This window comes from Protopterus annectens, chromosome 8.part0 (genome assembly GCF_019279795.1).
Source record: "Protopterus annectens isolate FY-2018-M chromosome 8.part0, PAN1.0, whole genome shotgun sequence".
NCBI lineage: Eukaryota > Metazoa > Chordata > Ceratodontiformes > Protopteridae > Protopterus > Protopterus annectens.
In genome coordinates, this window is record NC_056741.1 from 1075319234 (window position 1) to 1075337675 (window position 18442).

Genomic DNA, 18442 nt, shown 5'->3' on the forward strand with positions numbered 1-18442 from the left:
TAGTTTAAATACTTAAATTAAACAGACACATTGCTCCTGCCACCCTCTCCAAAAATAAATAAAAATGTGTCAGCCTTTCTTCATCAATTTTCTTAACATATGAGAAACTCCTGATTCTCATTCACATATACTAATTTCAAAAGCATAGTCTGTCATAAGCAATATTAGTTTTTTTTTCATGCAGTGTATTTCACCTGCAGGGATTTCTTGCTTAAAACTCAGGTGGGTAGTGTCTCATCCTGTGTGGTTATATACCTCTCATTGCAAATGACATGCCTGACATTATTTTTGCAATTCTGCAGCATTATGCTACTGCTGGTTGATGATTAAAGCACACGAACATAAGACTAATTTACCAATCAGTTGTTGACACCTTTACAGGGGCACAGTGGCCACACCAGATTGTGTTGTCACCTCACAGAAAGAGGTGACCTAGTTCGATTCTTGGCTGGGATGCCTTCTTTAAGGTGTCTGCATGTCCTCCTTGTGTTTGTGTTGGTTTATTTTGGGTGTTCTGGTTTCCTTCCACATTCCAAAGAAACACAGTAGGTAGACTGGACACACTAAGACTGCCCACAGGTGTGAGCGTGTGTGCGAGTCTCTGGTGTCGATGAATTGCTGTGGTAGGGCTAGCTAACTGGCGTTGTAAACCTCAGCTCTAGATGATTGTCACTGTTGAAGTGACACCCCAACCTCATATGGAAAAATGGGATTGTGGATGAATGGACATTAACATATGAAGGAAAGATGTTCTCGTCTCCTACACACATTCCATGGGCTACAACTCAGAACTTATCTGCTGTGAACTTACAGATCCATAACTTCAGCTTGGTATAGGTCTCATCAGAAATATAACAGAAAAATGTTATTCTAACAGCCGAGAAACAAACAAAAACAAATGACCTATCTCAGCATGAAACTGCATATCATGCATCTCCTTAAGGAACATTCCCAAAACAAAAACAGCTACTATAGAGTTCTGTTTCACAGAAGCAAGACAGTAGCTAATTCATTACCTTGGGTTTGGAACTCTGTCCTCTGGAATAGGTGTCCATGATGACTCCGCATTCTTTTGTTCTTTGAACCTTCCATTAAATACTTTCTCAATGTCATCCAAGTAAAATGCACAGACACCAGAACCAACAATACTAATCGCAGAAATAAAAAAAAAGTTAAATTATTTCTTTATTCACTACAAAAATACAGATATTATCTTTTTCTGTCACACATTTCCAATACTGCAGTTAATCTTTCAAGCATCGAAACATCAATCTATTAGAAAAAATGTAAACACCCACAATACAGCCAAAATGTGAAATAGGGCCTGCATTTTAATAAAATGTGAAAATGTATTCAAAACTTCGAACTGCAAATGGTTGAGACCATAAGACTGAAGTTTTGAAACTTCAAAATTGTAATAAAAACAAAACAAAAACATTTTTTACATTTTTGCAAGGGGGAGGGGCAACCCCCCTGCACCCCCCCCCCCATACCTCCTGCTAAATAAATATACCAATTCCAAGACAAGATCACACTACAGTGAGGAAAATGGTAAATTTCCTGTTCTGCGCTGTACTGAGACCTCCATTCAAAACGTTCAAACAGTTTGAAGGTTTGAAACTTCGAGCTTGTGAAGGGAATCCATCTTGAGACGTGCTTCTGTACCCCTTTTCTTAAATGATATGATGTTGTGACACTTTCTTGCCTGGTGATGGTTAATCTGGGCATCTCAGCAGACAGAGAATGAAAATATTCACATACATTTTAATGAAGACATTAGGGTAAAATGAAGTCAACTGAGAACTTCTGCAAACGAAAGGAGCACATAGAGCATTTTTTTTGGATGCATAACTCACTTTGAATCTAAGTTCAGCATATACATTGTGTTCAGGAACAGCAGTAGTCCTGTTTCTTTAAAGCTGAGATTTTTATGATCATTAAGGTCCCATCTTTGACGTTCTTGCTGTTGAGAAAATAACAATATGTACAACTTCATATAGGCACGTTTTCTCTGTCCTACTGCCTCATAACCTTTCTCAAGTTTACTTCTCCTTCTTAAGTATTGTCATGTCTCTGTAGCCAGGTGACAGGGAACTCAAGTCCAAAAAGCCTGGACCAGATCACAAGTTTAGTGCTCATGGGTGAAAGACATGCCAAAATACTGTGACTATTCTTGGGGTGGCAGAGGAGTTTCCCATGATTCAATCCACCACAGGTGTTTTATAAAATGAGCATTCTGATGTACGTAATGTATAAAAGGACTTGGCTGTATTAGAATGTTTTCAATCTCCTACGCCCCTTCACAGTTTGGGGAGGTCAAAAATCACCCCAATAAACCATTCTGAAGTTGGTCTTTTCTCAGGCACAAGCAAATACACAAAGATACAAACTTATCACTCACTAACCTGAACACCACTCTTCCTAAGGCTCTAATACAGAAATTATTTTTTTGTCAATATAGTAAGTCAGCTACCATTAATGTGCCTGAAGCTACTTACCAAATGTGTTCTACATTCCTTAATAAGTTTCATTTAGATCATGTTCCTCTAGCTCCCCGCTGTAGTAGCCCAGAGGTGGGTACTCTCATCCAGAACAAAAATTGTCATTGCATGTATTCTTTCATAGCACATACTAGGTCCATGCAACAAAGGAAAGCTGAAACAGACTAGGTAACTAGTGATAAACTCCTAGACTGTACCTGTTAGCCTGGGTGCTGAACACTCCGATAACTGCAGGTCGGCTGTTAATCTGTACGATGCTTGTTACGGACTGAAGGACATCAAAGTAGAAGAATGAATCCCCTGGCACAGAGCAGTTGAGTCTTGCTTTCAGGAATGATGTCCAGTACTTTTCCAGAACCCTGGGGGATCCACCCATATCATTTTTACAAACCCTGGCCACACGAGAGAAAATTACCTGCATAAAAATAAACAAATAAATTAGAGAGAGACAGACAACAGTAAAAATGAGGGTCATAATATACAGTCACAATGTGACATGGTCAGTAAGACAGCAACTCTACTATGTATAATCACTGGTAAACAAAGCAGCTGGTATGTGGCCAGAAATGGCAGGACAGGGGATGGAGTTTCTAAGGATCCCATGATGCAACCCAAGTGCTTCCAGAAAGTACAGTGGTGGTGAATACCAGAATAGCAGAACTTCAAGAGAAAAATACCTGCATCAGTGCTATAAACAAATGGGCTTCTCTGCAGTTAGCCATCATCTGGACTAATTTTACAAGCAGTCAAATGTCCCATCCCACCAATGCCACCTCCCAGCAATGTGATGCTAATAACTGCCTCATTTTTCAGCTTTTCCAGTAAAACTTACTTGGTGCATGCCTTATTAAACCAGTACTATCTCCATTGGGTTCCCCCTGACATTTCAAGTACTGTCATCTAGAACTGTGATCCTCCCAATATCAGAAATTAAAGCAAGAAACAGGGAAAAGTTAAGTCTTAAGCTGTAGTATCTTGGTATATTTCCCCTACTCCAAAGTACAGCACTCTCATAGTTAATATATGTAAGTAATAGGAGTGTAGGGGCAAGTCACCTGCAAAAACAGCTTAAGCAAGTACTTCCTCCATCCAGCTCTCTTCGCAACCACTTTCTTACCTCCACTTTCTATTTGCTCACCTCCTCTCCTTCTACTACCCCTCTGCTAAGTCTCCCTGTTCTGTTGTCTCAAAAGCCACCCCCTTTCACCTTTTTTGAGATATCCTACCACATCTTTCCACTTTTCTTAGATACCCTACCATATCTTTTCTTCTGTACTCAACTAATTCCTCATATCCTGCAAGACATGCCTACTAAACATTACTACTTCCTTTTTTCTTTCTTCAACTAACCCCTTATAAGTTACAAGTTATTCCTGCAATACACTCCACGCTATACATAAGTGACTACATCAGTCCTGTTACTCCTAGAAATTTTGGTTGTATGATTAAAAGTATCCAAACAAACATTTGCACACAACTTTAAATATACAGTAGTTGTGTAACTGTATATATTATACTTGTACTGAAATCTACTATTCTGTTTTTTTCTTTCTGGTATTGTAGTGAATACCACTGTATATTGTATTGTACTGTATTTTTGCTTTTGTGGAATTTTTCTCCCTGGGCCTCTGTTGAAAATGGATTACCCGGTAAACAAATGTTAAATAAAAATAAATAAATAACCCATTTTAAAAGTGTAACCACAAATTTTCCATTTCTTGATTCACTCCCATTTTATTTGTTTGAAGTATTGTGACTTGGAAACTCAGGTCTCACACCTATGACAGGAAGCCTACATCATTCCATCTTCAGTTTTTTTTAACTGTAAACATTTCTACTTCATATACAGTCACTAAAATATGAAGACAGTCTAGTTCAAAATTTGGAACTACACGAAGTAAAAATGTGCAACAAAAATGACAGGATGGATATGCTGAAAGTAGATGTAGGTTTATAATGCAGATATAATTGCTAAACATGCTGCAGGTTTTATAAGCATAGGTTCAGTGTGGTTGCTACATGATGCTAAGTTCTGTACATGACTCAACATTGCATCACTGAGATTCTGAATCATGCGGTCTCACCCTGCATCATTGAATCGTTGTTTCACGCTGCATCACTGCAGTGCACAGACAGCTTACTCTGACTAACTAGCTGTGTCTGCCTAAAGATGACACCGTTTCGTATCTCATTAAGCATGCAGTGGACTGGTCAGTAGCTATAAGCCCTCCATGCAGCTAGACACAGGATTTAATGAATCAGGTCTTGTCTGTGCTTATGACCCAAATCTTTTCTAGCAGAAGGAAAAACCGTTGCTCTTGGGGATTTAAACATACCTGCCATTTTTATGAATTCTTTAGGCAGAGTTTTAAAGATTCTACCAATCATGTGCTGAGTATCAGCTATTCATTCTCTTGTGCAAATGAAATGTTTGTGTTTTTTCCTACTTTCCCAACTTTCTCTTCAGCAACCTTGTCTGTATCCATGTTGATATATATAACCTTCCACGGTATTTAGTTTTATATTTGCCCATTATATGATGACTCTTTTCACTTTGACATTCCCTACCAGGTATGTGTTTTGGTTCCTGAGACATCCCTCCGAGCTACATGCTCTAGGGATCTAAACCTTGTCACCACAATAAACAGGACATGCTGGAGGGATAGATTCCTGTCCCAGAGACTTCCCATACTCTGGAACAGGCTACCCATCTATGTCAAGCAAAGTTCTTTATTAGCACTCTTCAAGAAAAATCTTGATGAGTGGATGGGAAATAGGAAATACACCCCAGGGATCACTTCTGTGTCTCTGCACGACAGTGGCACAGGAAAATAACTTTCTTGGGTGGCGTAAGCCAGGGAACCTTGTTGGCTAGGCTTACATAGGCCCTTGGGCCGATAGCCTAGTACCTACCTATGAACCTACAAGTCAAATCCGCCATCAGCCCTTAGAAGCAGGTGCTGGGCCATCATAGCTTCTACAATTTTCCATGCTTTGGCTAGAGTGTCAAAGCTGTAATGCAGCGATAACATTCAGCACGCATCTATACCACTTCGGCAGATGCTATGATCACTATGCCAATTGTGAATACCCAGTCAGCGAGATTCACAAGCACAGGATTATGCCAAGAGAAGGAGTCAAACATGTCTACCCAATGTGAGCACCGCAATTCATAATAAAACTATTCCCTGATCCTTCACTCTGCCAACTGATGACCACGGCTTAAGTACAAACCTAAAAACATTGACAATACAGATGGTAATAAACTTCTCTTCTGATGGTCTGATATGTTATGCAGTTACACAGTTAATTCTTTCAATACCTACAAACATTATAAATTCTAACCAGTGATGCTAGAAAATAATTAGTAGTGCCAACCGAAAGACAAGGAAAACAATTTACTCTATGTAAAATCTGAAAATGTTGTATTTTCAATGCAGCAAACCACCAGCAGAAACTATTCCGACCCTCCTTCTTTTAGACCTGTCGACAGAGCACTTAAATATTGTGTCTCATCACACCTTTGCATATACTATTACAAGTTTCACTAACTGAAACTGACTACCACTGTACCAAAAAACTCCATAATTGGGTGAGACTAAATGACTAGGCCGGTGCTCCACCAATACCAAAGTGCACAATGGAGAGTACAGTGTTAAACATGCTGTCCTCAGCCTTTTTATATATTATGCCAGTCATGTACTAGCAACAGTGAAAGCAGATCTATGATCAGTGACATTTGCTAGATGCTGAGCCTGGATTAATTATCAACGAGGGAAAAATGTCAGTCTCTACGAGGAGTAGCAGTTACCCATAACAATGTAAAATGTTTCTTTCTAAAGATTAGATTAGGCCAAAATCATTACAGTACAGTGGGCTTAAAGGGGCAGCCAAATGCTACTTCGCTATACCCACTGCTGCCTCCTCAGTCATTACTGAGGATCTGAATACAATTAAACTTGAAACAACATTTTTATTCAGAATGTAATCAGCACGCTTGAAGGGTAATCAGTCACTAAAATCTGAAACCACTCTAGTCCAACATTTGGAACAAGATGATGCATAAAAAAAACGAGAGCAACAGAGAGAGAGAATGCTGGATATCAGGAAGAACTAATAATTACTAAATTAGGAAAAATGCACTTGGCTATTGCAGTGCAAAGCATTTCAGAGCTCACAGTTGCTTTTTACCATATTAAAATGAAAGGCCAAACTCAAGTTGATATGTTAAAGAACTCAAAATGCATTTTGAATGCATGCACACACAAACGTGTGTGTGTGTGTGTGTGTGTGTGTGTGTGTGTGTGTGTGTGTGTGTGTGTGTGTGTGTGTGTGTGACTGGGGGGGGTTGGTGTCTGTTTCTCTGCATACATATCTACAATAATGGGCAATGGAGCAAAAATTTTTAAAGGAGCTCCTATGTATCTGTAATAAAACATCCTGATGGATTCCAGCATGAGACATAAATCAGGCCTTTGGCCAATAAGGTCAAAGGTTGAAGTCCCATACTGGGTTGCTGCTCATACATTAAACACTGCATCAGTGTATATCACTAGAAAATGCTATGAGGTTTTTTTTTTTTTGGTATGTGCTACAGTATAAAAAACATTTACTAAATAAAGTTCTTAAATGCTTGGATGGTGGTTACTTAGGAAGGAGCTAAAATTCAATGACACTGTTGTGGTGACACAAAAATACAGTATGACAGATACAGATTTTTGTTGACTAATTAGCAGCTTACTGTGTTTCATGTTCTGCAACATGTAATCAAAACACAGATCAAAACAGTTCTATTAATGTGTTATTACACATCCAATAAAAAGTCTGTAAATGCAGTTCCAAAATAAAACCAAGCTTTAGTTTATCACATAGCATGTTTTACTATATACTTCTCTCCATCAACCACCACTGTTTCTGCATGGTCTATGAAGTCCTTCTAGAAAAAAATATTATCTCCCTTTTGGACATTCTAAAAATTTCCTCCAAAGAAACATGATCACTCGCAAGAAATAAGAACTGATAAAGATATCCATTCTGGTAATTCTCCTTGCCACTGGCAAACATATTTGGCATCTGGGTTTACTTGTTCCTTTTGTTAAGATTTGTTTCTATCTCATACATGGATGAAACTCTAACCTATTCCTAAAGCTGCCCCCTTATCCATCTCCATACAGCACCTCTGAATCTGGCACATCTACAATGAGAGATGTTATTGTTTGGTGCTAGAATTAGTTAAGATATGTTGTTTCTTTTATATCTCCTCCACCACCCCTCTCATCCGAGGCACACTTATTAATGCACCACAGTTTTCACATGTGGTGCAGGTAGAGGGTTACTGACATTACATACTATGGAACTGCCTCTACCTCGCATCTCATTCAGGATGTGGCTTCAGAACAAACGTAGAATTGTAAATGCAGCTGCTGCAGTTTCTCTTTTCTCCCTCTGCAGAAAACATTAGTGTGTACCTAACTTCCAGTGATACTCCATACCACCCTCACCAGATAGTCTGACACACTTAATGCTGAGTCATGTTACCAGCTGGTGGACAGCAACGCTTCTCCTCCTGGTAAGAACACTCCCAATGTCCAGTATTTTAGATGCATGGCTGAACTTTATGTTCTGTTTCCTACGCAGCTGCCTGCCAAACAAGCATCCATCCCCTCAAAGCTAACCACTTCATTCATTTTCCCTTCAACAACTGTGACAGATGACCGTGAAAAGTTATCAACTGGGCAGCCATCAGGGCTTTTTTTTTGGACTCTTTCTCCCCACCCCTTGTTGGCTGATATGCATGCCCTTTCCTGCAAGGGTCCTTATAATGTTCCTTTCCAATGACAGGACATGCAAGCTTCTGCACATGCTTCCCAAGGAAGTTATGCCACCTCAAAGGACTACTGCCAGAGTAGCTCTGCAGTAGCCAAGCACCTGGGGAGGGTGGCCTAATGGTTAAGGTGTTTGCCTTACAAACACAAAGTGCAGGGTTTGAGTCTCACAAGGGATAACTGGCTAGGCTTACAATGGCTCGCAAGGGCAGTTAGCTTTAGTACTAACCTATGAACCCTAACCTATGAAGCCTATGAACCCTATAACCACTACATGTTGTACTCCCACACTGCAATATGCTGAACAGTTACCCTGCAACCCTCCCTGAATGGATTATTTCACTCCCCATCCACCCCTACCAATTTCCTTCAATACCCAAAGCCACCAACTGAATGGAAAGTCTGGGTTATAGTCTTCATCCCTTTATGCTACAGATACAGGCATTTTATTTTATTTACGTATTTACATATTTGTTAACTAGGTAAGTGCGTGACTGTACTCTTTCAGTAACTTGAGGTTAGCTTGGAATAACACATTCCTAGTTTCAGGAGAGGCCTGGTGGCATAGAGGATGTTACCTGGTTTGCTTAAGGTGACAGTCCACACATGAATCTATTTGGATTCAAACTTGGATCTTGTGTTTTGCAATCCAATACCTTAACAACTGTTTCTTACCAAGTCTGTTATCAGTTCCACTTAAAAACGTTTAAGTGGATTCTCTTTCCTTAGAATGAGAACTATTCATTTAGACTGTAAGTCTTCCATTACATATGTTCTTAATGCATCCTACACCTTTCACTCTCATACCACCCATCTTCTGAACCAGTGTAACAAAGTAACAAACTAAACAGGATTAAAGCTCATTCTAAAACCAGCAAAAAAAAAAAAAGACAAGATCTTCCACAGACTATGTTTTTCACCAACACCAAAAGTTGACAGCAACACATCATGCACTCTTCATGCTGGACAGCAGATTGTTTGGTTTCCTGTCATTTTTTTCAGTGGCAGTGACTGCATCTAGATACAGCATTCCCTCTTTGGAACTGCTGCCCAGGTACATCTTAATTAAAGGTCAACATATACTGCCAGGCTTTGCAGTAATCGTGCTTAATGTCATTGAATATCCCATGATTATGGATGCCTTCAGTTATCTTCTGAGATAATGGCAGAAAACAGGTCATTGTGGAAGAATATCTTTACTAAGATCTAAGTGTCAACATGGGATCCCTTACAGGATTAAAAACACAAGTGCAGCATTATAGTAAAACCAAACCTTCAAATAAAATGAAGTTAGAAACAGAGTCCAAGAAACTTCCCAAACAAGATATAAAGTATAAAAAAGAATGTTTATTCAGCGCTTTCGTCCTCACACAAGCAGGACTTCATTAGAATCCCTTACAAAATTCAAATGGCTATTCATTTTGCTTGATGATGCACACAGACAAACAGGCAATTAACTACATAAAAAATTATGTATTACATGAAGGTTGCTTCAAGAGGAGTGCATTTATCAAGTACACAGAGGTCTACCAATATAATAAATACTACTCTGCCTAGCCAATAAGAATTTACTCTTTCATACAGCTAATGGAGATGCTTTCTACATTATTGTATTTCTCTCTGTAGCTGTTAGGCAGCATTTGAATCAAAATGTAAAAATGTAGCAACATTCTTCTGAGGAAGGAAGGGTCATAAACCATGGCACAAAACGCGACAGCAGATATAAACTAATTTATCATAGTAAAAATGTCCTCTGCTTCATATTTTGTACAACTGTCCTGTAAAAAAATTATGCTTTTTTTTAGAAGTACTAATTAACTAAGAACATTGTTCTTGGCATTCGCAGTACAAGATCCAGTTTACATACTTGCAATTAATTTTTTGGCAGTGTTGTGAACTATAGACATTTTAATACAGTCACAGACAAAAATTACCACCACAATGTGATTATAGTGGTTTGTGTTCAAGACAGTAGTATATACTACCTGTTAATTTTACTTTATAAACAGGAAATGACAGGACAACCAAGGACAGTGATATAATCTCAATGTTGCATGTTTTTTTTTAATCATCAGGGAGCTGTAAAACATAGGGTTTGTAAACAAGTACACTGAGACCAGCAAGGTCTTTACTCCCTGTTCTAGGAGCATAACATTATACAAATTTGAGACCTTGCATTAACTCCTCAGCTAATACATGATCTTAATGGTATCTTGCATTGAACAGATGCTTAAACGGAATTAAGGCTCTGAAGTAAGGACTGCTTTTTGGCACTGGGTAAATCACAAAAAAATTCTCAAGGAGTGGAAAGGAAGGCTGTCAATTGCTCAAAAATCACATTATCTTCTGAATTTAAGAAACTAGAGATAAACCTGAGCTTTAAGAGTAAAGGCAACTCACAGACATACACATCAGTGAGAAAAACTATACTTTTCCTGCAAAGTCATGTACATTGATCTTACTCCTATCTGACTTCAGATCAACCAGCACATCTGACATCATCAGTTCTGTGTTCTCCTCTGACATCAGATGTCTCAAATGTCTGCATAATTTCAATACGGAATAAAAAATACCGTTTTTCTTACCCTGCCCAGAGTTGTATATTCCATAGATATCTCCCTGAAGAATAAGTAAACATAGTTTCCATAGTCAACTGCATGGAGGAAGTGAGGTTCTGTAAGAGAAAAAATAAAATAAAATAAAGATAACAAAATGATTCTTAGGAAAAATGCTTGAATTCAGAAAACCTTTTTTAGTTATAATTTAATGAGGTCAAACACTGACCCATATGGGTAAATTCAGGATTAACCTGGAAGCTGCACTCTCAAAAATATTTATAATCATCATCTCAGTCACAAACGTAATAAAGAGTGGACAGTTTACATACATTTAGACATTGGTACAAATATGTCAGTTGTATCCAGATTGGAATTAAAATATAAGCAACTAAATTTAATATTGTGAAGATAACGTAAGACATGTGTATACATTTCTTGACAGTTACACAGTAAGACAAGTACGGAGAGAAGACATCAAGCACTTCATGATAAAGTTGGGGAGAAAGGAGAAGAGAAAACAATGAATTGCTATTGATACTGCTATACTGAGAAATAGAAAACAAAACTTAAATGTGGCTAATTTAGATAGAGCAGTTAGAATACGGAGGGCAGAGTAACAGGATTAGGTCTGTTATGGGACTGAAAACAGGAGAATTACGATTTTGGATTAAGAGGAAGGTAAAAACAATTTAGAAAGTTCTAAAGATGGCTGTTAATGTAGACATTAAAAATATCAAAGGGATGAAACAGGCAAACTGCATGAGGTTCATGACCAGATTACACACAGTTATAGGTGAGACACTGACTTTTAAAGTTTTCAGATATAGAAGTAACAGAGACCAGCATTCTGAGGCACCATATCCCCTACAGTTAGGTGCTGTGGAATTCTTCCCACTATAGGTCTCACTAGTTATTCTCTTTTGTGACGTGCTGATTACATTAAGAGATTAGTAACTACAGATCACTAAATCACAAAGACTTTCTTAGCACGGATCAATAACTCCTGACAACTCTTAAACAGCTTACCAAGCTTTGTTGAAAGAGGCTGGCCCCTACTTTCACAATTTTATTCATTTTCTACAGGCAAGTCGATTGGGCAGTAAAGGGCATTTTTTAGCTATATTCCAATTTCAATAAATAAAAATGAAATTTAATCCAAACCATAAAAAAACAGAAAAATAAAGTATAGATAGTAAAACTTGACAGAAAATATCTCATCTACAGAATTAGAAACACAGCATTTACACTGCAAAAATGAAAGTAAGACCTAAGAGGTCATCTTCAGTACTGGAAATGAAACGTGCAATTAAAACACCATGAAGGTAAAGACTTTTTCACTCTAACTTGTAAAAACATCTCATGATTTTGACTGCTAGCAAGGAAAAATGCTTCACAGCCAGAAAAATACTTCATATTAAAAGGGATGTTCTAGTCTAGCAACTGCAATATTGCAGCTACTTTTAGCATCAGCCTACGCAAACAAACAAACAAAAGCAAACTAAAATAAATGGAATAACTAACGAGAGCGTAACAGTAAATTTATCAGTAGTGGGGTGGGGGTGGGAGGGACAGGGGCACAGCAAGGCTTTTTAAAACTCTACACCAACTTCAACACTTTAACCCTCCCCTATCCATCTGATGCTACACAGTGCACAGTTATAAACAGAACACCTCTTGAATACTGGAGGAAAAAAGAATCCTGAAATCATACGTTTAATCAAACATGCCAATTAATCAGCCAGGCATTCTGACAAAAAAACATCATTTCTAAATACGGCATAGTTATATTACATAAAATAAATAATTACAAAAGATATATGCTAGCTAGCCAGCCAGCCAGCTTGTGAAGGGACTGGGTGTTAACTGTGATGGTGATGATCTAGTATTAACTAGCAACCCGGGAAGCTGCAGTGCTGGTCAGGGGGGTAGACTTGAGCAGCAGACAGCCAACTTATCTATCTTAGATGAAGGGATAGTGTTTTTTTTTTTCTGGCTCTTTCTACTCTTATGTGGACACCGTAGAGCAAAAATAGTGTGAAACAAGCACGTGTTCACTGAGAGAAGGGCTGACATAATACATCATGGTCCAGTAGCCACGTGCACATGTTCCCATCATCACATACCTTCCTATCAAGGGAAAATGTGGGGCATATAAAAAAAATCCCTGTGGTTACCAGCAGATGACATTGGGCTGGGATACTTGGATCTCCTCTTTCTCACCACAAAAGATGGATAATTGCTCTACCAAATGTGACCTCAAGGATTTTTGGCCCTGGTCTTGTGAGAAGTGGGTCAGTCTAGAGGTGGATATCATTCCAGCTGGGGTTGGGGGGAAGGGGGATGCAAAGAAATAAAGATGCAAGTCATGACACTCATGGTGTGTGCCTAACTAGACACATGGAGCAGAAACTCATAATAGGTGGAACTGCAGTTATTTACTTACTTATATATTTTACATTTGTTAACTGGGCAAGTGAACTGGTCCAGGGACCCTTTTTCAGCTACAATGGGGTAACTGGCTAGGCTTAAAATGGTCCTCAAAGGCAGTTAGCCTAGTACTAATCTATGAACCTCTCTCTCTTTATATATATATATATATATATATATATATATATATACACACACATACACCCACACCTGCATATGCGTGTGTGTATATAAGCTGCACAGAAAAACAAGCGAATAATGGCACTGTAATAAAATGCCAATGTAAACTATGACAACACACAAATACAAATAATTACATGCAAATACTGTGGATGCAAAAACAGTGCTAACAGCTGGAACACATATTGAAAGTAACAAACATTTCACAAGTTACACAGTGACTGCATTCCAAAGCTTATGACTGAAAGCTGAAAACAGAAAGAACCTTAGTGTTGTAGTCAAGTGAGTACAATCAGAACTAATACCAAAACTGATGAGAAACATAGAAATCTAGTATTATGTGGCCAGTGGTTTAATACTTTGGCTAGTAAGGGGGTAGCAAGACATTAGTAACAAGTGTATAAATTAGGTTGCATGACAGGAGCTATGCTCTGGTATGATAATGAGTCACCTGCCCTTAGAACTGCCATTAATTTTTGGATGAGTTTATAATGAACAGAAAACAACGTAATTTAAAGCTCCTATAATCTGGAAATTTGGCTACTAATTTCTTTGTAAGATTAGAATTGGACAGTCTAACATGCAAATTAAGATATTTTGGTAAATGGTGATGGAAGATGTGGAAAACCCAGATTTGTCATTCCCAGCTGCCTGAAGTTGATTTTATAACACAATGTAAATCCTCTTTCTCTCAAGAAAGGGTGTGGGGGTACTTAGTCTCCAACAAGGGAGTTTGTGAGGGAGTAGAAAAAAAAATTAAAAATACATTTCATCTTCAGTTTGTGTCATTTTGGCTAATCAACTGCACTGAAATAGTTTTCAGTAAACAAGTATGTGTTGAAAGATTTGTACCAATTTGCCTTTATCAATTGCGATTCACTCCCTTTGGTAAGGAAGTTGGCTAATCTTTAGCATGTGTTTTGCTTTTTATTTTCTGTATGTTTGGCAAAGACCACCACGGGATCTAGTCAGATTACACAGGGCAATGAAAGTAGGATGAATGAAATGGACTTGCTACCCCACTACTTAGCAAGAAGAATGTCATTTATTAAACTCAAAATTAAATTAAGTTTTTAACAAGGGCTATAAACATCCTGATCAAGTTTCCCTCACCAAATATCTGCTTACCATTGTGGTCTGATATGTGTTTTTCCAAAACCTCTTACCTCGGAGCCACTTGGAATCATACTTCACTGTTCTTAAGACAGGCACCTTGTCTCCCAGACTTCGATAGATCACAGCGTCACTCGCTAAGAAGTCCGCCATGGTTGCAGAATACAGATTTCCATCTATAAAGCAGTGACAGTTGATAAACAGGAAGAAAAAAAAACACTGGTTGCCATAAGATATCACAAGAGGACTGCAAATGTTTCATCACTGATGGATTAATTGGAACGAAGCTTAAAAGATTCAATTAAGTTTGTTGCTCTAACAACCTTGATTTAGAGGTTTCTCTCATTATACTCATTTAGTCTGGTGGGGTGTGAGAGTAACAGGTTTTTGTAGCTAATGCCAATGTTCTCCTACTATTAGACATCAAGCAAACATGACTGCCTTAAGCCCTCAGTCAATTCTCCTTTCTCACAGTTATTACCTAATTTACAATATGGTATACCAAATATTACCTAATTTAGAATACGGTACATCAAAAATCAAGTCAGCTAAACGGCAATTGTCTCACTGGCAGTGATTATACTTAAAACTAGCTTTATGGGGTCCTTTCTCATCACCCCACACTGTATTCATTTTTATTAGCATCAAGCAGTCAGTGTCTGGTTACAAAAACTCCTACTAACAATAAATAATGGATGCGAGTCTGTTACCCTGAAGGCCTCATCAAAATGAGACTGCATTTTTTTCTTGAATGACAAAAAAGTACTTGTTTTTATAGAGGTTATATTTTCTTTCCGAGAATGGAAAAACAGTAAACTGCTGTGATATGCAAAATTTCAGACAGCGCAATCACTAGCAAGCAGTTTGTTCAAAGCTATAAGTTTCAAAGGATTGAACCTTCATATACCATCAGGATGTTATCATTTATTAAGTAAGGAAGTCTTCAGCTATCCCCCCTCCAACCACCACCAAAATGGAAAAACAAATTCTATGATGAACAGTTCCTGAGAAAGAAATACTGTGGAATATACTTGAAAAAGAAAGCAGCAACTGTATTCTTGTTTTAAACACCACCAGATAAGATTTATTGTTCTTAATTGCATTAAATCCCAAATGTTTTACACTGGGAAATTACTGGAGTGCAAAAAACGTCCGTGACTTAGTCATGTAATCTTCAAGTAAAACAGTGACAGTGATGAGATTTAAAAAAAAAAAAAAAAAAAAAAAAAAGTGTGCACATGTGTGTGTGTGTGTGTGTGTGTGTGTGTGTGTGTGTATATATATATATATATATATATATATATATATATATATATATATATATATGTATAAAATCACATAGCACCACTGCCAAACAATTACTGTACAACAAAATCATCATCAGCACTCCAGGTAACGTCTGTGTTAATGTTTCATCGTCACCCTCAATGACCTTTATGCGTACTGCAGTTCAGAAGGATTTCGAAGAATATTTTGACAGCTGCAGACTGAACGGAGAGTCATTTCATTTATTTATTCTGTACCACTTCTTTTTTAAGTGTGCAGTCACTACCTAGCATGTCTAATATGGTATGATATATACAACACTTTATGAAAATATTTTTTTCCTGAATCCATTTTCACTGCATGTTTATTTCAAGTTATAAGTATTCTGACCACGGAACACTACAATACACAAAACTATATACATATATACACAGTATTCACTACCTCACACACACAAAACACACATTCACCACCATAGCACAAGTACAGCCATCTTACCATACTGTACATAGTAACCTCTACAAAGAAAAAAACACACACCTCAGTACTTACACTGCTACTTTCAAATAAACATAACTCATACTATTGGGATGAAACAAAAAACATACTACCAGGAGTATATTTCCCATAAAGTAAATGCAAAACAATCCAACAAATTTCACCAAAAAACATTATATACCAGCAAAAAGAGCCACATTGGTCTGTTTGGCATCAAAAGGGCAGCGAGCTTGACCATTCAGTTCTTCTCCATCCTGTTGCAGGCTGCTCATCTGAAAAGAGGCATATGGAAATATCAGTCATCACAGCTAACTTCCATGTTTTTTTTTAATTCTCCTATAACAAAATATGAGGTAATGCATAATATTTTCACCGTGACTACAGCTCTGAAAACTCTCAGTAGACAAAATCTGATGTCAACCCATCCCCTTAAAATGCCATTGGTTGTCTAATTTCTATACAGGCATACGAGGGAGAAAAAGAGATAGCACATTCTTTTTGAAAATTAGAGAAATACTCAAAAGTAGGTAACAATAATATCTGTACATCACACGTTATACAAAACAAAGAAAAAGTCTTCATACCACAAAACTTGGCTTCATTGTTCTACAGATTGATAGCTTTGTTTCACAGCTACAAAGTTAACAATATTAGTTAAATACATATGCATCAGTCCTCAATGTGTGATCAGTTCCACAAAGAAGCAGGGCAATGCATCTCAGTGGAAGATCATACTCCCTAGGGAAGCTTGAACTTGCTTCAGGGGAGACCCAGGAAGACGGGAAACAGTGTGCACTCAAAACGTTAATTACATGTACTATTTTGTATGTGGAATCAGAATCAATGTCAAAGAATAAGACTCAAATATTTATAACTTATTACAAATCAACAGTAAAAATAAATATGTCTGGTTGTTTCTTTACTTATTTATGTATATAAAGTACAGTTGTGTAAAATCTTACCATAACAGTAGATGTCCTTCCCTTCATTGTTGCAGTATTCACTAAATTAGGAATTCCCTGGCTAGGGCAGCCTGACATCCGGCCAGTATACAAAAGCCTTAGGTTGCTATAAGGTACTCCAGTCCGTACATCATATGTACTCTCCTTGCACAGCACAGAGCATAAAGGTGACTTCTGGATGTGCTATCCTCAGAACTGAAAGTCCCAGTAGGTGGACCAGTCCAAGGAAAACCAAGAGGCAACCAGTGCATCCAGAAGAGAAATGGACCAGGGGGAGAAGGGAGGGAGTGAATACTGCAACAGTGAAGTGAAGGACAGCCACCATTATGGTAAGATTTTACACAACTGTACTATGTCCTTCCATACCACTGTTGCAGTATTCATTACATTAGGGAGAGTACCAAAGCTCAGGAAGAAACTTGGGAGGAGGAAGGTCCAGCAGAGTTCTCTAGGAAGTCATGAAGGATGGCCCTAGCAAATCCAGCTATAGCTCTAGAGATTCCATCCAACTTTTAATGCTTGGTAAAAGTATGCACAGAAGTCCAGCTAGCTGCCTCAAGAACACAGTTAGTATCCAAACCCTTGAGAAAAGCACCAGAAGAAACAAGAGCTCTAGTAGAATGAGCCTTTCCGGACTAAGGAATGCTCGTACCATGAAAAGAATAACAAAAAGAAACCGCTTTTGAAATCTAAGAAGAGACAGTCTGCCTGGATATAGCTACCCCAAGGACCTAGGATAAAAGGAAACAAAAAAAAAACTGATCACATTTCCTAATAATCTTATCCAAATAAAATCTGAGCTGTCTATGCACATCCAATGTCTGCAGTACCTTCTCATTGGCAGAGTGTGGAGAAAGAAAAAAGTGGGCAAATGAATAGACTGATTATGGGACAACTCATTCAGCACCTTGGGCATAAAAGAAGGATTAATGTGTGGGGACACCCTTGTCCTTATGAAACACTAAACAAGGACGACAAGCCACAAGGGTTTGAAGCTCAGACACCCGTCTGGCAGAAGTATTGGCCAATAAAAGTACAGTCTTCCAAACACAATGTTACAATGAAGCTAAGGCAGCAGGCTCAAAAGGAGTCCAAGTAAATTTTTCCAAAAC

The 18442-nt window shown here is 38.0% G+C and overlaps 1 protein-coding gene across 1 annotated transcript in view; it reads right to left on the minus strand.

Annotated features, from left to right (window-relative positions):
- LOC122809226 (semaphorin-6D-like) overlaps positions 1-18442 on the minus strand; it is a 955253-nt gene that overhangs the window by 133966 nt on the left and 802845 nt on the right. The window contains exons 9-13 of the mRNA XM_044080542.1: positions 16550-16640; positions 14658-14780; positions 10912-11000; positions 2699-2916; positions 1017-1148 (exon numbers count right to left, since the gene is read on the minus strand). Of these exons, the coding sequence (XP_043936477.1) occupies positions 1017-1148; positions 2699-2916; positions 10912-11000; positions 14658-14780; positions 16550-16640 (653 nt within the window). The remainder of the gene's footprint in view (positions 1-1016; positions 1149-2698; positions 2917-10911; positions 11001-14657; positions 14781-16549; positions 16641-18442) is intronic.